General features: G+C 36.4%; 1 protein-coding gene across 8 annotated transcripts in view; it reads left to right on the forward strand.

Annotated features, from left to right (window-relative positions):
- MCTP1 (multiple C2 and transmembrane domain containing 1) overlaps positions 1-27880 on the forward strand; it is a 215445-nt gene that overhangs the window by 50183 nt on the left and 137382 nt on the right. For 7 of the 8 annotated variants that reach the window (XR_005626156.1, XM_039695677.1, XM_039695681.1 and 4 more), the window contains exons 2-6: positions 8028-8142; positions 11448-11590; positions 14327-14406; positions 15065-15170; positions 23435-23473. Coding sequence is in view for 7 of the 8 variants with exons in the window: in XM_039695677.1 (XP_039551611.1) it covers positions 8028-8142; positions 11448-11590; positions 14327-14406; positions 15065-15170; positions 23435-23473 (483 nt within the window). In the remaining variant the exon portion in view is untranslated. The remainder of the gene's footprint in view (positions 1-8027; positions 8143-11447; positions 11591-14326; positions 14407-15064; positions 15171-23434; positions 23474-27880) is intronic. The other variant, XM_039695678.1, reaches the window with a different exon arrangement.

The raw sequence follows: 27880 nt of genomic DNA on the forward strand, positions 1-27880 counted from the left end.
ACATTTCAAGTTGACAAAATATACTAATTTATTAAATACTGTGTACCAGTTCTCCTCAAAAGTTTAAAACACTGTCTTAAAATTAGTGGTGGAGTCTTAAACACAATACAGTCTAAACCACATGGTAAACAGGCCAGTATCAAACCAGCCCTTTATTGAACAACCAAGGTCAGGTTTTGCCTTAAAACTATTTATAAGAGAATTTAGTATGCTGTCATTAGGCAGAGAAGAACCAGAGGCATTGATCAAGGCATAGGGAAATTTGCTTTAGTAAGTTAACTCACCTCAATTATTTCAAAGATGCGTCGTAGTTTTTGTGCCATTATTTCTAGTTAACAGTTGTCAACAATGGTTTTTCTTGCCAATTTGTCTCTTGGCAATGAAATGAAGGAAGGAAGGAGGATTGGTCTGATGGCATTTTCTACCTGTAGCCTGAAAAATTGCTGTGCTGCAAACAGAGCAGTCCTGGTGCTGCTAAATTTGCCTGTGATGAGAAGAGTAGCTCACCAGCAGTGATAGTCTCTGCATTCTGTGAAATTAAAAAAAAAAAAGCTATCCCATTAAACAGAGTTCTCGAGTTAAAAGTAATACAGCACATATGTTTTCAATATTTAATGTAGTATGCTTGTATCCTCCTAATAAAACATTGCAGTGTTAAAATTGCTTTCTTTTCATCAACAAAATCTTATTTTCCCCTTATCATACCAATTCTAACAAGACCTATCTCATTAATTCCGTATTAATTTAGAGTGTTAAATCAGGAAGTACCATTACAGAGCTCTTGTAGCTGGTATTTTTCGTTTGAATGGTGCATCAAACTCTGGGAAACTGGATGCTACTCATGAGGATAGCTTTCTGAAGAAAAATAATACTACAGGTGTGTAAGTGGAACAAGTGAAATAAATTGTTCCAGTCTTTTAGGTGAACTTGCATGCTTTACTCAAATGAATAGATTGAGGTGTATTTAACCACAGATTGTTATTTCTTGGTATAAGTGTTAAAAATTAATTTGAAAATGTGTAATGAACGAACTAGGTGAAACTTTTCACAACAAGCATGAATTAATAAATTAATATAAAAGGGGAAGGATTGTAATATATGTTATAAAATAATTCGTACTAAATGAAATTTTAAAAACCCCCAGCATTTTGTGTTCTAAAACCAGTGGCGGCAACAAGTAGTAGTCAACTAAGTAGTAAAGATTCAAACCCCAGGAAGGCGACTGTCTCCAGAAATGTATATTCCAAGGGATTTCTCTCAACTGACAAGAGTTCAGCAGGAGGCATTTTGATAGGCGTCATCAGCGACAACAGACTAAGTGATAAAAATTTAAACACCAGGAAGACACTGTCTCCAGAGATATATATTCCAAAAAATTTTTCATCTGACAAGACTCCAGCAGGAGGCATATTGATAGGCATCATCAGTTTATCCTGGAAGGTTTTCACCTGACAGGATTCCAGCAATTATCCACTGGTTCTGGCAAATACAATAATATGCTAAAGAAGAGCCCCTTCCAAAGCCTGCAAAACTATATATAGAAATAATCTTTGGAGACCCACGGGGAATTTGGTGCAATAGAGGCCAAATCCTGAGTCTCCCCAACCCTGACTGCCTGGCTCAGAGTCGACTTGCTTGTGGCTTATTCCAAATTTATACTTTGATAATTTAATAAATTTCTTTAATTATTAAATTGGAGTATTCATTTATAACATAAGTTATGAACTTCTTCAGATGATTGTTTCAAAAGTGAAGTAATCTGCCTGAAATGTGCACATGCATTCTGTAGAAAGGGTTTTTATTTTGTGAACTTTAGCAGAAAATGCACATTTTAAGCACACTTTCTCAGTGTCACACTTTCATTATGTGCTGTTTAATTTCTCATACCAAAGTGCTGTGACATGTGGTTTACCTTCCAAATAACTGATCTCTTATCCGTAGTAGGAGGGTTTCAAAATAACCAAATTTACAAAACTTTTTTTAGCATTCTTATGCATCATCATTTGTCTTTAGAAACTAAGGAGACAGGCACATTATGAAAATTAAAGAAAAGGAAATCAAAAGACTCACTGTTGTGGATAGTATCAACGTTGTGTGTACGTTGCAGTGTGGAATTCTTGGTATAATACATTTTTATCCAAGCATCCATCAGCATCACTCTGGATGGTGCTTCTCAGTCCATACTCATTTGCTTTGCCCCTTTGCTATCATGGAAGAACAGTAATGAGTGGCTTTGGGAGAAGTTCTTAGTATGAGGGCCCAGGAGAATTGTGGCTGGAGCTGACTGGATGATGGGGAGTTAATGAGGCATCAGTCAAAAGGGGGATATCTTTGTTCTCCAAACACCTTTGCTTTTTCTCTATGGAAAATGGTGAGGCTCTTTGAAAATGCCTTTAAAGGAGGACAGCAATGTTATGTGATACTTAAAAATGTGTTAATTGTTTTCCAGAGCTGCAGTCAGGGGGATAGCAAATGTGCTAGTCCTTTTGTGAACCCTCTCACAGCAATAATTTGAGTGCTCTGCCTTTCATCTGCAAACTAAGGGAGAATTACTATGCTGCTTCCAGTGGTGAAAAATGAGGCCTAGAGGGATTTAAATGAGATGGGTATGGGTAATATCTGGTGTGTAAAGCCACAAAAGCGACACAGATCCTTCCAAAATCATTATTTCTTCCTGAAAATAGTGATTTTGATATATATTCTTTTTTTCCTTAGGAGTGATTAAAAAAAAAATTATTACCTTTTTTAGCTTTGAAGTGAATGCCAGAAGGATATTTAACTCCACAATTTTGAAATTATAAACACAGATAAAATTACAAAAAAGGTGTAAGACTGACCAAGGCTAGAGTTCTACCAAATCCTTCTCTTTTCCAGCAAGATGCTGTTGAGGGAAGTCTTGGTGTTTCATTGCAGTTATTAGTGATGCTTATTGAATCAGTTATTTAAATGTTTAAAATATGAACTACTGAAAGAAATTTTACCCATTTCGCTGTAGTCTGCTGTGGGTTTTCTGAATCTGTAAAGCTGAAATGACTGCAAAATGTAAAAGATACGTAGAGGTTTTAAGGGAACACATTTTACTTTCCATATTCAAGTTTCAAGCTAAATTGAAGCAAGATTTGTGTTACTTTCATTCTGAGTAGCTGCAGTTTCCAGCAGCAGTCAAATGATATTTGTGCAGAGCTGTTGCTACCAGCTGGAGGTGAGCAGTATTGCTGAGTAGTTGCCAGCTCAGAAGGCTCAGATTTGCAGATATCTTTGTGAGACACAAAGCACTAGGGAAGTTCATCTTAGAAGCAGTTTAGTGTTGTTTTACTGATAGTGATACTATGGCTGTATTTACTTTAACATTAAATCAAAATGTATCGCATTCTGATATACTTCCTAAAATGTAAAAGATAACTTTGTCGTATAATTTAAATAAAAAATACTAATTCTGGATAACCCAAGCTATGGAAAATGTATTTATATGTATTTATATAAATAACTGGGATTAATAATATGGAAAATTGAGGTAGGAATATATTAGTATTGTTTTCTGTAGTGAAAATATGAATGATTTAAGTTTAAATACAATGACTGGAGATTATTTTTTTCAAGTGAACAATATATATGGCATTTATGTTGACTTCAGGTATTTATCATATTTTGAAATGAAGATGCCTAATTGTTCACAGATCATCTTTGATTTGGATGTGACACGTCTGTCTGGTTCTTTATTGAATTGTCTTTCATCTGCCATGTTTGACATCACTTGCTGTGTAATTCTGCACTCTTCAGGCAAGTGAGAGAATTTTTTTGTGTGATAGTGCAAGTTTTTCTAGAGGTGACAGAAATGCTAGCTGCCAGAAATTGGAATAGTGCTGCATCTGTCTGAGACTTAGTCTTTGGGAAAAACAGGAAAAATAAAATGTGGGTATAATTTTAATGCTTAACAATTCAATAAATTTGGAAATTTAGGGTCTGATTTTGGCAGGAAAGAAATGTGTAATTTTTGTATTTTCAGGGTTATTTTCACCCCCTTAGACCCTGCTTCTATTTCCCCTTTTACTTTGTGCATGCATCATGTATCTGTGAGTGCACTACATGTGTACTTGCAAAAATGCACTCAGACAAGCCATGGAAGTTCCAAAAATCTTCTTAAAACCAAAATGGCACAGAACTGCTCAGTCTTTTTCCTTGTCTTGGAAACAGAGTAATTCTGCAATAATTCTTCTGAAAGTCAGATCTGATTTGTTTCATGATGACTTGAATTTATTATGCTTTATTCATTTTTGAAAAAGATCATATTTGGGATTTTTCAGAGTGCGGGTAACTTGCTTTCTACAAGTATATGTAGAAAGCAGCTTCATGTTTGTTGAGTCATACATAGTATGGCTTGATGTGCCTTTGAAAGTAATGAGTTGCTTCACAGAGAAAGACTGAAATGTTCAGGGAATGGTTACAACTTTTATAAGCACTGCAGCATAAATGCAAAGCATATATATAAGCTTATTTTTAAAAATTCAGTATTTATGTGCATCTTCGTATCTTGAACATACTCTTCTCTTAAGGGGTGGAGGGGATTGTAGCTCTGAATGCCACCTGCAGCTCTCACATATGAGGGCAACCAGAAGGGGAAGACAAAACAGTTCATCGAGGAAAGGTAGCAAAGGTCAGCATATACTTTATTTACTATGACATTTCAAATCAATAATAAAAAAAAATCACAGGATGGATGAGGTTTGCAGTGACTTCTGGAGACAGATCAGTCAAACCCCTTGCTCTGAGCAAGATTGCTCAGGACAAAATCAGAGCAGTTTTCAGGGGTCTTCAGAGACACACCTCGGCAACCTATTCCAGTGTTTGGACAGCATAAAGTGTCTCATTCCTCATACCAAAATTGGCCAGATAGAAACATTCTTCTAACACAGTTTTGAGTATTAGAAATCAGGCATTCATCCTCTCAGTGATTAGCATTTTGCTGGTCACTCAGAGAATCCTTCCTGTAATCAAGTGCCCTGAACGTCACGTAAACAGAGCTTTTATCATAAACAATGATTACATATTCATCACCTATCCCTGATTATGTAATGTATATGTATTACTGTATTTTACATACTACACCTCTTGTCAAAGTCCTTATATGGTCCTTCTCAGGTCTTCTTTGGTGGTCTTCAGTGTCAGGTGTTCTTTTTAGGTGGCTTTTCCTCAACCCCAGCTTTTGAGTTAGCACAGTATTGTTCTGCTTTGCCAGCCTTGCAGAGCTGAGCTGGCATCCTGCTTGCGTTTTGCACAGGTCCTGTTTGCCTAAGTTACATCCTTTATCTATTTCTCCAACGTTGTGCTGTTCTGTTTGACTGTCCTTATGAGAGTAATATGCTGTTCTGTTCCACTGTTTTTATCAAGTCTCCCCTTCTTTTGAGACTAAGTTCCTTAAGGGCGCTTGTCCATAAACATCTATATTTCACTTTATAGTGTAAGACATTACAACAGCTGAATCACTGCAAATTAAAACACACAGAGCAATTACTATGGTGACAATTACGAACATGTTTTAAAGTCCAGATGGGTAACCATGAAGTAAGTTTGATCCAGATTTCTTCAGATCCCCAGGAGGTGTCATCTCGACCTGTGCATTGTCAAATTTGTCTTTGTTTCCAGATTTCCTGGGCATCTGTAGACACGCTACCATTTTGATCAACGTATACAGAGCAACTGGTGTTAATGACAGTGCATACTTCTTGTGATGTCAAGAGAAGATCTAGTGCCATTTGTTTTTGTAAAGTGACACGGGACAAACTCTTAACTTTTTTCTGCAGTGACATCTATTGTATGATTTTCTCTATATATTTTATGGTAGCAGAAAAACGTCCACTATTGTCTTTTCTAATTCACTTGCTCCTAGCCAGGCTAAAAACCACCATACAAAGCTATAAAATTTAGTTGGTCACTCAGTTACAGCATTTAACGTGTATTTTGTACACTCCAAATAGCTCCTTATCCATAGTCCTGAGGGCACCTGTTCTTTATCAGTTATTGTTATGTTAGGGACTAAGCTTCGAAAGTACAAATTGCTTTCCAGCCTAGGGGCAACACTTTATGGGCTTTATTCCCACATATCCAATAACATCCTATTCCATTTGGTATCAGCCAAGGATGATTTATTTTGGCCCATATGAAGTGTTTGAGTGCATTGTGTGTGATTTCCAGCAGAAGTCCTGATTTCATCAGTACAATCTAGTGTCCTGTTCCTTTGAGGAGGTTACATCTTTGCATATGCGTACAATCATAAGAGATGTTGGTGGGTACTTGCACACTGACTGGTTTGTCTGCTTCTTGATAAAAGGAAGTGTTCACCCAGTAACTACTATTAGTTTCTTCTGGAACTGGAATTGCTCTAAATGGTTAAATGATTTCATTAAAAAACCTGTTACGCAGACCCATAGAAACAGGTTGAGTCAATACGAAGGATGAAAAGGAGGGTAAAAGTAAGAAACTTACTTCCTTCAGTCCTTGAAAAACTTAAGAGTCTAAATCCCTGTGCTGGCAATTCGTTGTTTGTAGGTGACCTATTGTGTTTGTAAGAAACAACTAATAAACTGGTATGATTGCAGTAGTTGCTTTTTGCAGAAGAGATCATAAGACAGTTTTTAATTTGTGATAAAACAAGGGAGGATAGTGGCATGGGAGAAAGGTGGAGAGAGCAATGTGTAGCAGAACTGGCAAGGAAGCTGTGGTTTCTTTCTTGAAAAATAAGTTTGTAATCTTGAGATATTTCCGTCATGCAATCTTTTTTCTTGCAGAGGACCTGTAATCACATAATAAAATATTAATAGCACTACTCTTAAAAGATTTAGCTTTTAGCTCCTAGCACGAGCATATTTAAATACAGTGTTCAAAGTGTGTAACAGATGAAGTTCTTGTATGTACTGTGAATGTATAATTGATTTGATTTTTCTAGCCTTAAAATTAAATGTGGTGTTCCAAGTGTGTGCTCTCTCCTACTTAGAGAGATATGTTAAAAACTTTTTTTTGCAAAAGCTTGTGTATACTAAGAAATATAATTACTGTACTTTGTTTTTTGGACAGAAATGTGTTTATTGCTCATGTACTCCAGAGGACTGGAGAGTTTCTTGCATTCTGACTTCCTTTATTGTATTTTCTTAGGACACATTCTATACATATAACTAATCTCAGAATATTTGCCCTGGCATACAGAACTACAGATGCATGTAATGTTTTTATGATTATTTTTCTGCCACAGCTTCTCCCAAAACTCTGTGGAAAAGCCCCACATAGCTTGCAAAGTACTACAGTAGAGCACAAAACCTTAATTTATGTATGTTATTCAATGCATACATTATAGCTATTGAATCAACACAGGATTTGAGGATACTGGTAATGACTAGTCCAAATAATGCTATAAGTTCTAACTTTGTGTTTTTCTTACTTATTTTGCTTTAGTGGGCCAGGACTAGATACGAATGTAATTGCAATTGTAATTCATAAAATCATCAAGTAATTTGGGTTGGAAGGGACCTTAAAGACTATCAATTTCCAACTCCTTTGTATCAAATAATTATTTTTCAACCAGTTTGGTTTTTTCGCTGTTTTGGGTTTTTTTTGTTTGTGTTTTTTTGTTAATTTGTGTGTTTTGGTTTGGTTTGGTTTTTTCATTTTGGGTTTTTTTTTGTTTTTGTTTGTGTTTTTTTGTTAATTTGTGTGTTTTGGTTTGGTTTGGTTTTTTCGGTTTGGTTTTTGGTTTTTGTTTTGTTTGTTTTGTTTTGTTTTGTTTTGTTTTGTTTTGTTTTGTTTTGTTTTGTTTTGCTTTTAAAGGAATCTTGGTAATTGTCATACTGATGACACTGTCATACTGAGCTACTACCCAACATCAAGGGGCAGATTCCTTGATGTTGGGTAGTAGCTCTGAGGTGGGGGAATGGGATGTGGCCTTTTCTTAGTTCAGTACTTCAGAAGGTTATATACATATACCTTATATGAAATTTGTAGTAACATTAGCTATTGCCTTTTTTTTTCCTCCCCAGAGAACAAATTCATTTGGAACTAGTAATGCAGATTTCCCCTCTGGGGACCCTGGAATGTACCAGTTGGATGTTACTCTAAGAAGAGGACAGAATCTAGCTGCACGGGACCGTGGAGGTAAGTGAGCTGGTGAACACTGCCTTAATAATTGGGAAGTTGCATGTTCATTTGGTAAATTTATATGTGGGTGTTAAAATTAAAATGCCCTGGGGAACATAACTAGTGACTGGCCACCAGCTGGATGTGACACCATGCAGTCACATGCTCTGGGCCCAGCCATCCAGACAGTTCTTAACCCAGAGGGGAGAGCATCTGCCTAAACCATGGGCTGCCAGATTCTCCAGGGGAATGCTGTGGAAGACAGTAACAAAGGCTTTGCTGAAGTCCAGGTACTCAACCTTTCCACCATCCACCAGGTACACAACCTTTCCATCATTCATAGCCTTTTCATCATCCACCAGGCAGGTCATTTGGTCATGAAATGAAATCAGATTGGTCAAACAGAACCTGCCTTTCTTAAACCGTGTTGGCTGGGCCTGATCCCTTGATTGTCCTGTATGTGCTGTATGATCACACTCAAGAGATCACACTCAATCTGCTCCATAACCTGCCAAGGTACTAAGATCAGGCTGATAGGCCTGTACTTCCCTGGATCCAATTTCCAGCCCTCCTGATGAATGGGCAGCATGTTGGCTAATCCCCAGTCATCTGGGACCTGATGATAAATGAATAACAGACAGCAGCTTGGTGAGCTCTTCCACCAAATCCCTCGGTACTCCTGGGTAAATCCCATCTGGTCCCATAGACTTATGACTGTCCAAATGGCTTCACAGGTCACGAATTCTTGCATTACAGGATCTTTATTCTGCTCCCCACCCCTGTCTACCGGCTCAAGGGCTGCTTTCTCTGAGAATAACTGGTCTTACTGGTATTACTGTTACCGTCTAAGACAAAGAAGGCATTAAGTACCTCAGCCTTTTTCTCTTCCTTGGTGACAGTATTTCCCCCTGCATTCAAAAAAGGATGGAGGTTTTACTTGGCCCTCCTTTTGTTGTTAATATATTTATAAAAATAGTTTTTAGTTTCTTTCGCAACAGCGGACACATTGAGTTGTAGCTTTTTTCTTTCTAGTTTTCTCTTTACATGACCTAATGACATCTTTTACACTTCCTTAGTTGCCTGCCCTTTCTTCTAAAGGTCATGAACCCTCTTTTATTTCCCCTGAGTTCCAGCAAAAGTTTCTTGTTGGTGAGGCTTCCCTAACAGTTCATCTCTCAGCACATAGGGACATTTCACTTCTGCATCTATAAGATTTTCTTCTTAAATCATGTCCAGCCTTCCTGGACCTCTTTATTTCCCAGCAGACTTTCTGAACAGGCTGAAGTCCACCCTCCAGAAGTCCAAGGCAGATGTTTTGTTCCTAACTTCACTGTTCCTTACTTCACCAAGAATTAAAAACTCTATCACTATGTCCAAGATGGACATTCTGACCACCACATCTCTCACCAATCCCTTCTCTATTCACAAAGAGCAGGTCTAGTGGAATTTCAGCCCTGGAAGGCTCCCTTGCCAGCTGTGACAGGAAATTCCACATACTCCAAGAACCTCCTAGACTGCTTCCTCTCTGCTGCGTTGAGTTTCCAGCAGACATCTAGCCAGTTAAAATCTCCCAAAAGAGCAAGAACAGCTAATTGGGAAATGCCAGTCAGCCACCTATACGATGCTTCATCCACCTCTTCATCGTGGTTGAGTGGTGTGTAATAGACTCTCACCAGGACATCTGCCTTGTTAGCTGCCCCTGAACCTTGGGCACTCAAACTGTCCTTGAGCTGTATACAGCTGAAACACTCCGTAATATACAGAGCCACCCTATCACCTCCTCTTCCTCGCCTGACCCTTCAGAAGAGCTTCTAAACATACACAGCAGCACTCCAGTCAAACAGGTCACAAATGTTTCTGTAATGGTGACTTGTCTCACAGCTTTTCTACTGCAGAATGGCCTCCAGTTCCTCCTGTTTGTTATCCTTACTGGAGTTTGTTATCCTTACTGGAGTTGCATTATCAATTTCAACCCTGACACTGGTGTACTGCCCTCGGGCTCATCTTTAGTGAGTGAGGTCTTATCCCCTCCTCCCTTCAAACCTAGTTTACAGCACTCTCAATCAACCCTTCCAACTCACAACCTAGAAGCATTTTTCCTCTTTTGGATGTTACAAGACTGTCAGCAAAAGTCTGATTTTTCCCTCTTTTCCAACTCAATGCCACTCCCATTTTAACCATTAGAAGTTCCTGGTACATCAAGGGATTCTTCGTTGCCAAACTCTCTACATGAAGTCAAGACATAAGAGAATTCCTGAGGATGTAGAGTGATTCCAAGGAGCAGTGGGGTGGGCACACCATAACACAGTATCCATACAGAATTAATTTAAATACCTGATCTTTGACTTCAAAATCATCACCACTGCTTGAATAATCAAGGAACAAGTTACTTGTGCTAGACAAAGTGCCCCGGAAACTCTGCCCCAGGAATTACAGGTGTGAATGAATGTAACACAAGAGACCATCGTTTTCTACTGCTGTCGTTTTTTTAAACAAGGAGACATTAACTTCAGGTAAAGAATACTGACATCTTGTGGCTGGATGAAATATTGCAAAGAATGCTGCTCATAACCATTCTAATTTATGTTTAGAAGAGCATGTTGCCGTTTTTTAAGAAAAGCTATGTACAATCTTTTGCATGTATTTTCCAGTGGATACAAGTGCAGAGTTCTACAATCTGCTGGTCTCTTGAAAAGCCCTAAAAGTTAAAGGAAAAAAAGAAGCCTTGTTTTATAATTTTGCTGCTGTTAATGAAGATGCAATTGTTACTGAAGCTAGAGTTACGGTTTATTTTAAGGTAGTCTTTGGTCAGTTAGTCTCGCTCCTGGATGACTGCAAGTCTCTGTGCCCACCCGCCCTGAGACTCCTCCTCTCACAGGTGGTTCAGTCCTTGTGATACTTCCACATACATGTCTCATCATATGGCATTCTTATAGCATATTTAACATTTTACTTATACCCGTCAGGGTCGTTTTTCTGATCACAATTGTTAATCAGTTGTTTCAAGAGGATTTGTTCAAGAGGCTTTCTGGTGAGTAGGTGATTGCTGCAGAAGGCATGTTGAGTATTTGATTTTGAGAATGGATTGCAAACAACAGAAATTGATGCAAACACACATTTGATGTTAATGGAGTCAATTAACTTAAGTATTGACACCCTGGAAGTAACAGATTGTGACAACAAAATATTCTTTTCTTCTGATGCTGTTTTAAGATTGACTATCTATAGAAATTATATTTAGTTCTGTTTGAAGTAATTTAGTTTCCATTTCCTTTCTATTACAAAGATAGAATTAACAGTATATAGATATTTGTCTTTACCAGGAACAAGTGATCCATATGTCAAGTTCAAACTTGGAGGAAAAGAAGTATTTAGAAGTAAAACAGTACACAAGAACCTCAATCCTGTGTGGGAAGAAAAAGCTTACATTCTTATAGATAACCTAAGAGAACCATTGTATATAAAGGTAAGACACCAGCTTATGTATGTCTGATAAATTTGAACAGAAGAATTATTGGAAGAATTCAGGTTTTGTGATTTTCTGTATACTGGAAAATGTATTGTGCAATAGTGAAGACTAAAAACTATTTAGCATGAAAATTATTTAAGTTTTGTCTGTAGAATGATGATGTCAACATTTTAAAAAGGGGCGAATACAGGCATTTTTGTTTATTTCAGGTCATAGTTGTTTTATATTTATTTAGTGTGATTTTAGCAGAAGAACCGAGAAAGAAAACTATATTTCATTACCCATTTTATTTATGGAAATATCACTGCATAATGATGATATGAAACATAATCTGCCCCATTAAAAACAATTCAACGTTGAGGTCAACTTTTGAGAATTTGTTGAGATGTGTACTTGATTCTCCAGAATTTTCTAATTTTTCTGTTTCCATGGAACATAGTGAGTTTGCTTCTGTGTTTCATACTGTTTTTTTGCTCTTGCAATTTTTACGTGGCAGCTCTCCCTAGTAAATCACAGGCGAGGATGAGTTTGTCATATTAAAGGCACCAATTATTCTGAAATAAGAGATTGCTTGAGTTGAGATCAAAAAGTGGCCAGCAATGTCCTGACTAGTAAGCAGCAGTGCCACTAGTGTTTCTTAGATGTTGGTATTGGAATGAAAATCAGAAAAAGTGTGATGATTGTTTTGTGCCCACAGAAGAGAAAGGTGGTTTTCTGACCTTGGTAGTTTATGGTGATCTATATGCAAAAGTGATTGTTAGTTGTGTAAAACAAAGTAGATAAAATTATGTTCCCAAAAATGTATTTAGAAAAACTGTAGTCCTAGGATTCAAAATAATACATGCATACATTGAAAATACTTTGGGAAGTATGGAAACTTGAGTTACCTATATAATCCTCTTAGATGATCTGAAATTACATGATGTTTTTAGATCAGTATCATTCTTAATCTAAAATTCATTACAGAAATTAACTGAAATGTCAAATTGTAGGTTTGGTTTTTTTAGTAGTGCAATGCCACTTGAACATCTTCTAAGTGTTAATCAGTATTATGTTTCATGCTGCTCACATCATTACTAGAAAAGCTTAAAAGCTAAACAGAAACCTCAAATGGCATTTTCCTTCCTTTATTATGTTTGGTGACTCATAAGGAATTAACAGGTGAAGGAGAGAGGGAGATGCAAAGGCTTGCAACGTAGCCACCTGTTTTAGTTTATTTATGCCAAGTATCAGCCCTGCAGTAGGGTGTGTATGTTATTCCCCTAGGAAAAGTGTGCCAAGTGGTATGTCTATCATGGCTATACTCTGAACACAGTGTGTGAAGTATTTTAGGTTTTACAGCTTATTCAGATATTTTAAGACATGGTTGAATTTTACTAAGCTAAAAATACTTGGTATTTTTACCATGATAAATTGTAGAGGGGGAGAAAGGGAGAAAACAGTTTTGACATTGCACCATGAACTGAGATTTCATAATTTGTTTTCTTTCCCCACTGGAATGACTAACAGATACAGAAAATGCAATCTACTCAGGTAGATTGATGCATGTGAGAGACTTGTGCTCACATACTTGTATCCAACGCATTGAGTTGTGCAGCTGTGCTGTAGCCTTTGGGCCAAAGGATTTCTGTTTCTACTGTCCTAATTAATGTATGAAGAAGATTATTATGTTGAAGATTAATTGTTTTGCCTTCTGGAATAGTTTCTGTAGTACAATAGTAGAAGTACTTACATTAGAGTTGAAGACCTTGAACCTAGTCCTGTCATATTCTCAATTTTTCTCTTTTCTCCTTACAAGTTATTAACACATCTCACTCTTACTTAGCTGAAGATATGTTCTAGTAATCAGAAAACCTCATGTTTACTCAAAAAAAAGTTAATTTACCTTAAAAGTTGATTTTGGTAATTGATCTTTTCCCTTTTTTTGATTTTTTAATTTGTGTTGCATTTTTCATTTGTTGCTGTCCATCTTTTTTGTTTATTTCCCTGCAATAGCTGCCCCTGGATTATTTGTTATTCATTCTTCAGACTTAGGAAGTTATAACCCATCTCAAGTAATACCTTCTGATGTACTGGCCAGATTAATGTCTGGATGTCAGTAAATTTATCAAGGTATTTTCTGGTTTAGGTAGCAAGTTAAAAGGCAGAGTTCTGGTAAAGTATTAATTGCCATTGTTTCCCTATTCATACCCCTTCAGTTTTAATCTAGATTGTAATGTTTCTAACCCTTGAAAGTTGCATAGCCTTCAAAAGCTACAATTATATTTTTTCAAATACTGATGCAACTGTTATAATAAAAGTAGAAGCACTTTTCATAACCATATCCTGCCCTCCTGCTTCCTTATGAATCCTTACTTTGCAGAATTCATAAAGGAATCAATGTATAAGAAATCAGTGATTCTTCTTAACTTGATTTATTGTTTTGATTTTCCTTCTTTCAGTGCCTATGTTTATAAAAATATTTCTTTTTTTAAAGTTACTGTCGTTCACATGCATAGTCTAATAGTAGTATACACCAGTGTCTCTATATGATGAAGTCTGATTTATAAACAAGCAGTTTCAGAGTTGATTCTCTGGTCAGAAAGTTTCAGGTTACTTTCAGGTAGTCCTGATTCAAGAAGTGAGAGACGAAGCTACAGCTCTGGAAAAAGAGTTTGAAGAATGATTTGTAGTCAGAAAAGCTCTAAAGAAAGAAACATTTCTAGTACTAAAAAATGCTCCTGTGCATCATAGGTATTTGATTATGACTTTGGACTTCAAGATGACTTCATTGGTTCAGCATTTTTGGATCTCACGTCCCTGGAATTAAACAGGTATGGCACAAACAAGCCTATGGAATATATATATATATATTTTATCTGCTAATAAAAATGTTTGTGGAGTTGTAAGTAAAACTTCATGCTAGAAAATAATTATAGAAACCTACACTAGCATAGTGTAGGTTTTTATAATTATAATTAGCGTATAATTCTATAATTATAGAAATCTACATAGCAAACTACATTAGCATAAAACTAACTAAAGAAAACCACTTATGTTTTAAAAACTATTGTATTATTAATACAATTAATTGTATGAATACAATTAATTTATTAGCTGATTATGCACGTTTTCACAGTGTCTATGGAGAGGTTTGCTTTACAACCATGTTAATCTTGTTTTCATATTAGCTTCATTCACAGCATCACCCCCTAATGTTTGAAATTTTTTTGTGTTTTTTAACCCATTAATGTTACATTTTTGATTTAATTACTTCAGTACATGTAATACAGTACTTAGTGCAGAGTAAAAATATTTTGTATTTTTTATGAGCATTCAGCAGAAATACTTATAAGTAGACTTAGGGCAAATTTGTGCCACTGTTTTCTAAGTAGCTTCACATTAATTCAGATGCTTTCAATTCTTATGATTGAGAAGTTTCATTATCTAAGAGTCTGAAATCCAAGTAAATGCATAGATTTTATTTCCTAGGCAAACAGATGTTACCTTGAGTCTGAAGGATCCTCATTACCCTGACCATGATCTGGGAAGTATATTCCTGACAGTTCTGTTGGCTCCAGGAGACCAGCGAGAAGTGGTAATTTTAAGTATTTTAATAAATGTCATCACTCCTGTGATTGAGGTCTTGTTGAATGACATAAAGCTCAAGAGTAAATATCAAATTATAAGATTAATTTGACTTTTCTAATTCTTAAGATAACACTGAACGATATTTCTGGTACAGTATAGCATATTTCACCTGAGTTGAATCCTCCCTTACATAGTTAGTAAGAAGGAATTCAGATGGATCAAGTAAAGTCAGCTGTAGGTGAATAGTGCTGATTAATATGGAGAAACATCAGTAAACCATTGGTTAAAGAATTTTGTACCTAGTCTGCTATTTCTAAATAAGAGATTTGAATCCTATTCCATATGAAAAATAAAGTTGAAAAAGGTAGTGTTTCTGCTTTTTGGCAACTAATGTTAAAGGATTATTTTTAATTCAATTTTTTAAATTTACAGTTCAATTACAAGATAGTATAATTTTCTAAGTTTATTGTAATTCCTTCATCAGTCTTACTTTTCTGAGCTGTGCAATTTTAAGTGAAAATAGTTTCCAGGTTTCTAGATACTCTTAGTTGTGACAAACTCTTTCTATTATAATTGCCTTGGTTTGAAAAGACAGGTGTCTGCTAAGTAAGGTAGAAGTCTCCCTTGAAAAGAAAAAAGCAAACCCCCTCCCTCCAAATTATTATAATTTTGAAATTAAGGGGCTCTCAGGCAAAGATATGGGAGTAAGAATAACAGTTCTTTATTAGGGAAAAAAAATTAAAAGAAAATATAAAAGTATAAAAAATGCAGTAGTACAAAACAACACTGACAGAGTCAGAATACGATCTGACACCCTGTGGGTCAGGGTGTTGGTAGCAGTCTGATTGAATGGTGGCTGCAGACCTCCTGGAGTGACAGGTTCTGTTGAAGCAGTGATCCTGTAGAAGGGTGTAGTTTTCTTCTGAAGGTCCAGTGGTGGTGTAGATGGGCCTGGTCTTCCTCTGGGAATCCAGTGGAAAAGAAAGGTGCTCCTCTGGGAGTCCAGTGGGAAAAGGCTGCCTGTGGTGTTCCAAAACTCAGATTATATCTAGGTAGGAATGCTTGGCTTTTCCCCCAGCGGTGGAGCATCTCCCAATGGGATAATGTAATTTTATCAGTCATGCAGGGACACTCAATGGCCTATTAACAGAAGATGTCTCCCCTGAAGGAGGATGGTTTCTGGAAGAGATAAAGAAAACTGCCCCACCCGGTTTTAACAGGTGGCCCAATTAACAGAAGATAACTGTCCCAGCTCTAACAGATGGCAATGGAGTACACACCCCTGGTCACATCTTACATTTTCCAACCTAGGACAATAATTTACTAGCATCTGTGACTGTTGACGAGCAGTAGAAGCAGAACTATGGCAGAAATAGAAGAGATTATTCTCACTATGAGAGGTTGTAAAATAATATGGATTCCTTTGGCCTCAGCTAGACTGTAGGGAAGCATTTGGATCTTGCAGCTAAATTTTGCTTTAACCATCTTGTTTTCAATTAAAGGAAAAAACTCTACTAAGCAATGGAACCTGTGGAAGTGGAACAGTGTTTTGTTGGATTTTTTAATGCCAGTCTCTTTCATGTACTATGAGCCACCACTGTGCAGCCACAAAACTCAGTTTACTCACAAACTTTGTCCAGGCACTCAAACACAGAGACATATGCACTCAACCCTCCCCCGCACCTGCAAAACAGCTAGATTTCCAGAATCTCCCAGGAAGAAGACTGTTCTTCATGCCCAGAACTCATGCAGGAGGTATTGGGGCATTTACCAGAAGAGCCAGGATTATAACCCCCCAGTTTTTGTGGGCCTCCTCCTCTGATGGACTGTACATCACAACCATGGGCCAAAATCACCCACACATCACAGAAGCCATGGATGGTGGTATCTTTCTCTTCTACTGCCTCTTTTTCTTTCTTTTTCTCTTTTGAATTTTCTGCTCTTAAGATGATCAAACACTCTAAGACAGCTAGAGATGCCTTTTCCAATGTTACACAGGTTTTCCCCCCCTAAATTATGGTTTTAAAGCACTTATTCCAATAAATTTTTTGTTACATTGCTTATTTAACATAGTTTTGGTTTACCCACCCGTAAGGATCCGTTAACAATGAGCGTGTTTGCCCTGCCTCAGGTTTGCAGCAGAGGCCAAGAAAAAGCATTACTCTGATGAAAATATTCATGGATATGGTCAGCTGCAAGGTTTTTGTAAGAACATATATGTTTCTGTATGTTGCAGAGACATGCTGTTGCATACCTGTGGAGTACTGGCAGATTCTACTAGTGTTCTTTTTACCCTTTTCTCACAGGTAGTATTAAATAGCCTAGTAAGTCAGTTACTGGAACTAACTGTCTGGTATGTAGTAATGCAAAGATGTAGAAATTTGGAAATTATTTTATCCTCTGTTAATTTTCCTCATGGCGTTCTGCTGGCATTTAATAAAAATAATGAGATATGGTGGTTATGTGCATCTAGCTTATATAAGGAGTGTAATTTTCTTTTTTTTTTAGCAACACATTTGTCCATAAAGCTCAGAATTCCAATGTCTTGCAAATTTACACCACAAGAGTCTTTGTTTCTTAAATTAAGAAATTAATTTTTTTTTTCTGTTTGGGTAAGACCAGTCAGGTCTGAGTCAGGTTGCCCCGTTTTTACAAGTTGTTTTGACACTATCCTGCCATAACCCTAAATCATGCAACACAGAAACACTGTATTTTTATGTGGCATACCATTATGTGGACAGCACAAGTTTCCTTTCTTCATCATACAGAGAGGGTAGCTACTGTGCTGCCTCCTGTTGTCTGCTATTATATCAAGTGTTCCAGAAGTTTAGAGGTGAGAAAGTGAAATGAAGACTCTACAGTGTAACAAGTTTTTCATATGGGTGTTCATAAATTAGCAACTGAATGTTGAAAGTGTTGGGAGACTGTTGCTGAGAGTTGCTGGTTAGCAAATTTTTTGATATCCAACTGACTGGTTATAATAGGATGAAGAATTGGGTTTATGTTATTACACATTTCATTATTAGCTTTTTTAATTTAACTCAAGTCACCAAATTTTCTTCCCATTTAAACTATTATATAGAACTTGTCTGAAAATGCCCAAGATTCCAATTAAGAATCAGATGCCTAATCTGAAGCTTAATATTTATTGGAAACCAGTCTTCCCAAGATATGGATCACAGAGCAGTTCTGGTGAAGTTGCAATAAAATCGGAGAATTTGTGTCACAATGCAGGGAAGATGACCTACAAAATTAATATGTAATTGATGTATGTTTAATGTATTAAGGGTTTAATAGTTCAAGACTCAATTAGCTTTTTCCAGTTATTACATGTACTTATTAGCTTTTATTTACTCTTGAAGGAGAGGTATATTACAAAATCTATGGCTCCAGTTGAACTGTCATCTTTGGCTAGTTTTGAAAGGTTTGGTAATAATGCAAACATTTTTATTGAAATGAAAGGGATTGAGGTCAATATATTTTCAAATGTTATTTTAGAAGATTAAGACTAATTCTTGTCTACTCTTAAAAATGTACAAGATATAAAGCAGCACTAAAAGCAACTCCCACATTCCAAGTCTGTGTAGCACACTATTTGATTGATGCTCCCCTTCTACTTGGATATCTCTATACAGGTAGTAATTTGAGTGTCCTTGAAATATATAGATAAAAACCTGAGCACTTTTAAGTGTGCATTAATGACTGATGTGTGGAAGACACAGATACACTGTCTCTTCACATCATGTGCAGTGTTTTCCTGTCATTGCAAATTTCCTTAAATCCTGTTGGTTTGATATCCCTACGTAGCGTACATTTCAAAAATTAATTTTCTCCTGAATAGGTTTTGTTTTGCTCAGGTGATAACTCTTACATTGCTTGCAATTGAGAGTTGCAAGTAATTTTGTAATTAGGGTAATACTTTACCACTTTACATAACGTGTGTGTTGTTACACATAAATGATGTTAAATTGTAAAGCTGAAGATTACAGAAATTGTGTGGAAGTACTTAAATTGCAGTTACTATAATTCCATATGTTTAAAATGAGAGTGTTTATTAAGACCATGGAGGAAATACAAAAATAGAACAGCTTTAAAAAAAGAAGTGTTAGATTTCCCATACAACACTCATATGGTGTTTTGATCCTGTATTTTGGGCAGGTCTCTAGCCATTTTCAAATTGAGCTCTTTAAAACAAGACTTGCTGTTTGTGATGTGTGTTGTTTGGTAACTTTTTGATGTGGATTATACTTTCCAAAGAGATCCTTTCACTGCCTGAACTGCAGCGAGGCTGTGTTGGAGGTCATGCACTGATGTGCAGGTAAAGGAAAAGTCTTCTGAGGATGTGTTTTTGGAGGACAGGTCTCACAAAGCATTTTATTGGTGTTTCAAAATAATGTGGCAGTATGTTACAGGAAAATGCATCCTCTTACACTGCCTAAGAAATATTGATGCTTCTGGACGATAAAATATTCCAAGTGCAAGTTTGAAATTAAATGGGACAAATTCAGAGGCCTAGTATATTGTCTGTGAGAGAGGTATTGTTGCAAATTATTTTGAAAATAAGCAGCCAATTTGACACAGTAATAGATTGTTTTGGATGAAAACTTGAGGTGTGAAAAGAAGTGATGAGGTATTTGGTCCATTTGAGAGCATTTTTTTCCTTATCTTTCTGAAAAAAATTCTGATGAAATTAATATTTTATATGTAATGACTGATGACATGATCTTGAGAGTACAGCTGGAAAGCCCCATGTCCTCAGATCAAAATGTTACATTTTGGGATTCAGATATCAATTAAAAATATTAACATAAATATACAATCATATAGCTGTATGTAAAACTGTTACACTGACTAGGAAAGAGGATTATTTATTTTTGAGTCCTGATGAACTGTGAAAAGCAGTGCTTAAGTAGTTTAGAATTGTGGTTTTTCAGTAGAAGATATTGGACATAATTTCAATCATAAAGAGATTCAGTAAACCAGTTTAATAAATAAGGAGACGTTATTTTATTTTTGTGGTACATTTTATTTGAAGAAAATGCAGAAATAGCCTGCAGTTATTGAGTAGATAAACAAATCAAAATATTTTGAGTAGATAAACAAATCAAAATCTTGTCTGTATCTTTGCCATTTGCTACCTGGTGCTTGTCCTAAAGACATTAAAATCTGAATATTTAAAGTAATAATCTTGTAAAGGCTCTTCAAACTATGTACATATATAGAAGGATAGCATATCTAAAGTTATTAGAAGTCCTATTCTTTTGATTTTTGGCTTCTGAAGTAAATTTATTTGTTGAGATTTATGAAAAATCATTAATCATGAATCAAAATTGATTAATGAATTATTTCTATACGACTATAAAAATTAGAAAGTTTTTAGTGTTCAAGGGAAGTTTAATCTATTTCCAGCCTAATGCAATAAGTTGAAGTAGCACTAGTTCCACCAATTAATTTGTGTTTGCTTTGTCCTGTTTAGCGCTACTCGTCCTTTACATTAATGCCTCATTTCAGTTTTACTGTTTGGGAGCACAGATATCTTAGCTAACCAGTGCAAACTAAAAAGATGTAAAATAAATAAATATGAGAAAAGTATGTCTATATAAAAATGTTGAAACCTGTTAGCTCTAAAGATTTGTTACTTTTAACTTTATTAATAAAAATAATGAGGTTATGATGTAGTTTCTGTATTTTTCATTAACTTCTTCTTTTGATGACCAGTTTAAAAGAAGTCAAAAGTAGCAATTGATATTTTTTCTTAGACAAAGCTTGTCTTGTTACTTTAATTCTGACAGTGTTTAATTACTTTTGGATACATGTGGTGCTGTGTGTGACAGTGTGCTGTTTGTGATTTCATGCATGTGTACAGGCTTCCAGGACATTCTGTCTGGTGTTCTAGTCATGGATGCCACAATGCATGTGAGTTTTTCTGGCTCTTTTTCCATCAGCACTCAGTACACAGATTCCACCACTGGAAAACCTGCAGTAAGCAAGTTCTTCAGCGCTGCATGGCACCCATTTCTTCACTACCACAGCTGTCTTAATTGGCAGTTTTCAGCTATGGGAAATGACAAAGTTGATAGCTTGATAAGAAGCCTTGCTGGGGACCAGCAGTGACTGGGGACATCTGTTCAACACTGCCAGCAATGTAACAAACTAAGAAAATGGAAAAAAAGGAAACATACAAGTTCTACTTGGATATTGTTATTTATTGAGATTAAAGTTCAAGGCATTGGTTTTTTCCTAGAACAATCTATCTCAAATGATGCTTAGTTTTTTTTGCTTAATATAGAACTATTAACATTAATGTGCTGTCTGTTTGCTTGCTGTCTTAAATAATATCGTGCATTATTTATTTATTTGCCAGAGGGACATTAATATAATAGAGAAAAACTCCAGAAATAGACTCAAAGAATGGAATATTTTCAGATTGATAAATACCATGTAGATCATCCATGCTGATCTGCCCTATATTTATTTCTTTGGCTTTTAAGGATAGTTGTTACGGCTTCTGCTTATCCTGTTTTAGCTGATAATGATGCCATTTACTCAGTAAGGGTGGTCATACCTTTCTGTAGCTACTACACAAACTGAACTACTCAGAGTTGAAAGAGTCATAGAGTGGTTTGGTTTGGAAGAGACTTTCAAGATCATTTAGTTCCACTCAACCTCTTGCCCTAGATCAGGTTGCTCAGGGCCCCATCCAACCTGGCCAGGAACACTTGCGGGAATAGTGCAGCCACAACTTCCTTGGCTAACAAATTCCAATGCCTCACCACCCTCACAGAGAAGAATTTCTTCCTGGTATCTAATCTAAACCTGTGTAGTTAATTCAGCTGTCAGGACTCCCTCTGTTCCTTGCTCACATCTTGGTCTGAAGCACAGTGAAGTTGCATTTGTGCTCTGACCGATAGCTGTGTAGGATTCAGAAATGACAAGGAAGGGAGGGGCTGTGCTGTGTTGAACAGGACCCAGGAACTCAGATTTTCTTCGTGAGCCTCAAGCTGTTAAATTCTTACATGCCTCTTTAGAAAAATTAGTTAAATGGCATTCTCTAGCTTAATAAAACATTTAGTATCTTTTCCAAAGCCATGGTGCTACAATTATTATTAACTTACTGCATAGTGCTTGGGATTTAACTGTCCATAGCAATTAAAAAAGTTTCCTCAGTGGCCAGTTATTGTTCTTCTTACAAAAAGCTATGTCTATTTGAAAAATTCTGGGTATTTCAGAAATAAAACCCCACACACATTTTCTCTCATTTTAATTTTTTGAACCAAAATATAATTGAATTTCTTAGCAAGGAAAATATTTTAATTTCAAAATTTATTTCAATTATCTGAAAAAGCAAGTGTTTTTGAAATAGTTAATAAAAAATTAAAATTATGTTTGTTTTTTATGGCAAAAGTCTCAGTAGAAATTAATGGCCTTTGATTTATTTCTGCATGGTCTCAGTAACAGGCTGCTAAACCTTATTAAGTTGTGTAAACTAATTTCTTTGCATTTCCACAGAAACGCTTTAAGCAACAGTTGTGTTTACAGAAACGCTTTAAGCAACAGTTGTGTTTACAGATAAACCTTCCACAAAGTACTTGACTAGAATGTCTCTTTTATGGTTAGGAATCTGTCATGGGTATTTTGGCTCCTAGCAGTGCCAAGGTTTTACAGATTGTTTAGGTAATGGGACAGGGAAACTGAGATTTGGTTTTTTAAAGGAGTTAATTTTTTCTATTTCATGTATGTAATTATCAAACCAAAGAACTATTTTTACTGCTGTGAAATGAACAAGCAGTGATTACTTTAAGGATGTTATAATAGATTCATGTCATCAAAAGATTCTCATGCAGGTTTTCTCTTTTGTGGCTACACCTGTGAGTAAATCAGTACTATTCAAAAAAGTTGTAGTACTTATTATTAAGATTTAATAAATAAATATTCAAATATCAGTCAGAATTGAAATCACTATCTATCATGGCATAATTATTTATTTTCATTTTTTAATCCAGTTCTTTCTCTCTTTTCTGTTTTTTCTTTCTTACAAGATTGTGTCCAAAAATGACACACTCATACCACCCAGAAAAGTATGCCTGGGTATGCACAGGGCTGCTACTTGTCTGGATTTATTTCAGTCTTGTGTGTATCTGTTACTGGAGTGTACATGCTGCTGCTTCAGTCGTAGTGGTGGTTAAATGTGAATTGTCCTGTTTGAGGCTGTTGGCCTCCTTTTCTGTATTGCAGAGAAAAGGTAATAAAAATCCTCTATTTTATTTTCAGACAATGCTGATGAGGAAGAGTTGGAAAAGATCAAGTAAGGTAACTTCGTAACTTTTAGCATGTGGTCTTCTAGCTGGTGGCATTGGTTTTTTGTTTGTTTTTTTTAGAACAACTATGATTTCTTCCAAGCATGCCATATAGGACTGGAAACTTCTGGCACAGGATGTATTGCCCTTCCAAATGTGTTTTAATGACAGTGTTTTTTGTTTCACTAAATAAACATCATGGTATAGTTCAGCTTTTAATATAATCATGAAACCTTTCATCTTTGTCACAGCACTTTAACCTATCTGGAAGCCATCTAGTGACTTCTTATAAGCGGCCAACATGTCCTGATTCTATTTCTAAAACTTTTAATTTCTCAAGTGTAAACAATTTCCTGTTTTAATGTGAACAAAGAATTCATGCCAAAGAGTATATTTTATTTTCCTGTTATGTACTTCTCTTACTGATCTGTGTTTTTGTGTGCAAAGTTTTCACAGTGAAGTTTCTTGAAGACAAATTTCCCTTATCACTGGTTGTGTACAAGTGGCAGTCATAGCCAGGCCATAGTGGACTCCACTTCATAGAGCTCTTTAGAGCTCTTCAGGCTTTTCCCCTCTTAGGAGTTATGGATGTGATAAAAATGGAGCACTGTGTGCGGTTTTCTACAAGAGAAAGACTGAGAATTTGACTGAAAGTAATGGATTTTTTTACCTTTTTTCCAATTTTTTACCCTTTTTCTTCCATCTGAATTGATAAAACCAGTGTATTTACTGCCTAAAGCGAGTCGATTAAAATTTTGCAGAGACCTGAGCTAGTGAGGTTGATAGTCTTTACCGTGTAAAGGTGTTAAGATAAGGAAAAAAAATAACTGTGTGGGGTGATTCACTGATTTTGTTAAATGATTTACTCTTCTAGCATATTGACGCACAACTTTAAATAGGAGGTTATTAGTCAACAGTGTAGTATATGGTGCTCATTCGACAAATATTTGCACTTTTTTAGACCTATTTGTATTTTCAACCTTAAAACATAAAAGAGAGCAGTGTTCATCATTCTTGGGTTATGGATGGGTTTTTCACACAGTCTGCTTATGGGATGCAGGATAATACTCAGTCTGTTTCCTTTGTGAAGTTTATAAAACTAAGATAATGGTGAAGTGATATGTAGATTTTTTATTCTCATGTGGTTCATGTAATTATGAGAAATATCTAAGATGCTCAAAGAAGAGATAAGGAAGCTGTGAGAATACTGAGGGGTAGAACTGGTTTGCATCATGTAAGTGATGCGTTAACTCCCAATGTGCTGACTATTTTGGGTAGCATGTTGTTTGCATTGCAAACTGACAAAACTGTGAGCTTCCATAATTCTGAATGAACAGCACAGTGTGAGAGCTGGGAATTCTTTAAAGATCTTCAAGTGAGTTATTTATCCCTGTTCTGCTTTGTTACATTCATTGGATAGCATTTTATTCAGTAGTTGGCATTTTTGCAAACTGGCATATAAGAATATTTTGCAAAAAGTGAATGTATGGTTTAAACATTGCATTTTTTTCTATGGTTGTCTTAGCTGAAGTAGTATTTTAACCTAGAGGTGTAATGCATGTACAATATCTTACATGCATTGTTGTCTTAATGATTTATATATAGAAGTACGTCAGTTAAAACACAGGAGATAATTTGCCTTGTGAGTCTATTCCAGCATTCCAAATCTTTGATCTGCTCTCAGCAAACCAAATTAAAAAATCTTCTGTTTTGAAAGAATTAATTCAAAAGACTTATTCTCTGAGGTATAGGGTAATCAATATTAAAGAAGGCTCTTATTTCATTTGCAGATTAAAAAAAAAAAGGTGTCTAAAAGTAGGTACATAATTCTGTTAGGTAATAGAGAAAGCGTTCTTTTTGAGATCGTTCTTCATCAGGAAGTGTTTGTCTTGTGATTCTGAGAGCTGAGAAAAAAGCTGACTATTAGAATTTTTTAAAGATACCATTATAAAATTTCCTAAAGCTAATTTTGGGTCTGTCTAGACTCTATATACACCTCTAATAGATTAATTTATTTTTACAAGTTATCGTACTGTTCTTTGCTTTTTAAAGTTTGTCCTTGAAGCCTACATTTTTTTGTAAGATAGGTAGCTTGAAGTTAAGGTGTAGCAAGGCAGATCACTATGGTGTGGCTTGTATTCATGAACTTCATGCCTAGCTCATGTTTTCCTACATGACTATAACTGTTCAAACAAAGCTATTTCAGTGAAGACAATACCTTTTAGCCAAAGCATATGGAGAGAGAGCTCTGTCAGAAACATCCATTTCACTGAAAATTGCTTTCTTCTGAATAAGAGTCTACTTTTTCCATTTTCACATCTGTGGGAGAACTGCTGTTTGAACATGATCAGACACCATGTTAAATTTCTTAGACTGACTCATTAAGGAAACACCAGGAAAACTTTGTAAATGCTTTAATTTGTCTGATTAAACAAGTGGTTTAGCAGTTTTAGCCAGCGTATTATGGGAAAAATATATGTAAAATTTATCTGCTATGCCCTCTCAAGTAACATCATCCCAGTAAAGCCTGGAGGAAAAGGTAATATGTCTTCTCTTATATCCTTTCTTATGTTTCATAACTTCAATGGTAGCTTAGAACTGAGACCACTAGAAAGTACTAAAATATAACAATACTGTAATTTATACTATTAATATGTGATGATTGTTTCTGAGTGACATGAATCAATTAGAATGAAATGTCCATTCTTGCCAGAAATGAAGATAAATTAGTGTGTTTTGTAACATGTATAAACCAAGATAAAAATACATTGTCATCTCAAAGTCATCAAATCACAGTGTGGTTTGGGTTGCAAGGTGATGCGGTTCGTTCTGGGGGGGGCACCCTGGGGAGTCATTGGAGGGCCCCTTAGGCTGTGAGTTGGCTGGCAGCAGCAGGCAGGCAAGGAGACTCCACATGGCTTCTGAGGGAGCTGATTAGATGAGAGTTTATTGGGGGTCCCACCCCTGGGAACAGCATGGTTACTGAGGGGGGAAGGGTGGAAGGGGGAGGGAGGGGGAGAGGGAAAGGGCATGGGGGAGGCACAAGATGGGAGAAAAAGCAGGCAAGAGAGGAGAAAGGCTAAGAGAGCGACTGGTCTCGCTTGCACGGTTTAAGAGGGAGAATGAAAACGGGCACGGAATCAGACTTGTGCCAATGGGATTACAGATACAGGATGGTTGAGGGCAGGACCACAGGCTTGGGATATACCATACATTTTGGAGGGGTGAGACAGGGCATACCAGTTGAATAAAATGCAATACTACAGCAGGGGACCTCAAAGGCCATCTAGTTCAACCCCTGTGCCGGGACACATCCCATTTTACCAGGTTGCTCAGAGCCTCATCCAATATGGCCTTGAATACTTCCAGGGGTGGGGCATCCACAGCTTTTCCGAACAACCTGCTCCAGTGCCTCAGTGCCCTCACAGTCAAAAATTTCATCCTAATACTCAGTCTCAAGCTACCTTCTGTCAGTTTGGAGCTATTCTTCCTTGTCCTGTCGCTGCATTCTCTTGTCAAAAGTGTCTCTTCAGCTCTTTTGTAGCCCCTTTGGGTACTGGAAAGGGCTCTAAGCTCTCTCCAGATGCTTCTCCATGCTGAACAACCTCAGCTGTCACAGTCTGTCTTTTCCAAGCATCTGACCATCTTTGTGGCCTGCTCCGTACCCAGTCCAATAGGTCCATGTCCTTATATTGAGAATCTCAGAGCTGGATCCAGTACTTCAGCTGGGGTCACAACAGAGGAGAACAGAGTACAGGATTAGAATCACCTCCTTTGACCTGCTGACCATACTTCCTTCAGTGCAGCCCAGAGGGTCATCTGTGTCTTGGGGTGCAGCTGTGCATGAGAAGGTCATGTTGAGCTGCTTATCCACAACACCCCTCAAGACCTCCTCAGGTCTGCTCTCATTCCATTCTCTGCTGAGCCTAAAACTGTGCTTGCCTTAGCCCTGACCAAGGCACAGAATGTTTCACTTTGCTTTGTTGAACTCCATGAGATTTTTATGGGCCCCCTCAGTCACAATTGAGAAGCTACTTCTGATTAGTTGCACTTGGGGATGAAAGAGTATATTTACTGCCTAAAGCAAGCGAATGAAAGTGTTTTTTCTTTGCATTTAGTTAACTATATTTCCTTTAATTCCTCTTTAGAAACTTTTGCTCATACTTTTAAACTGAAAAATACAACTTATGAACATTTTAAACAAGAATGAATTGTTAATTTAGTGGCTTTTAGCAGCTGTAAATAGTGCTTGAAGGAAAACAACTATAAATAAAAAAATAATGGAAATAAAAACCAGTCAGAATAGATAGGCCTGTTTGGTAGACATCTAATTATAAAAATCATACAAATATTTGGTGAAGCTTATATTTGTATTAATTGTGTGTGAGTGATAACAGCTGATTCAGCTGAGAACAAAAAC

The sequence above is a fragment of the Passer montanus genome, unplaced genomic scaffold, assembly GCF_014805655.1.
Source record: "Passer montanus isolate IOZ18808 unplaced genomic scaffold, ASM1480565v1 scaffold91, whole genome shotgun sequence".
Lineage (NCBI taxonomy): Eukaryota > Metazoa > Chordata > Aves > Passeriformes > Passeridae > Passer > Passer montanus.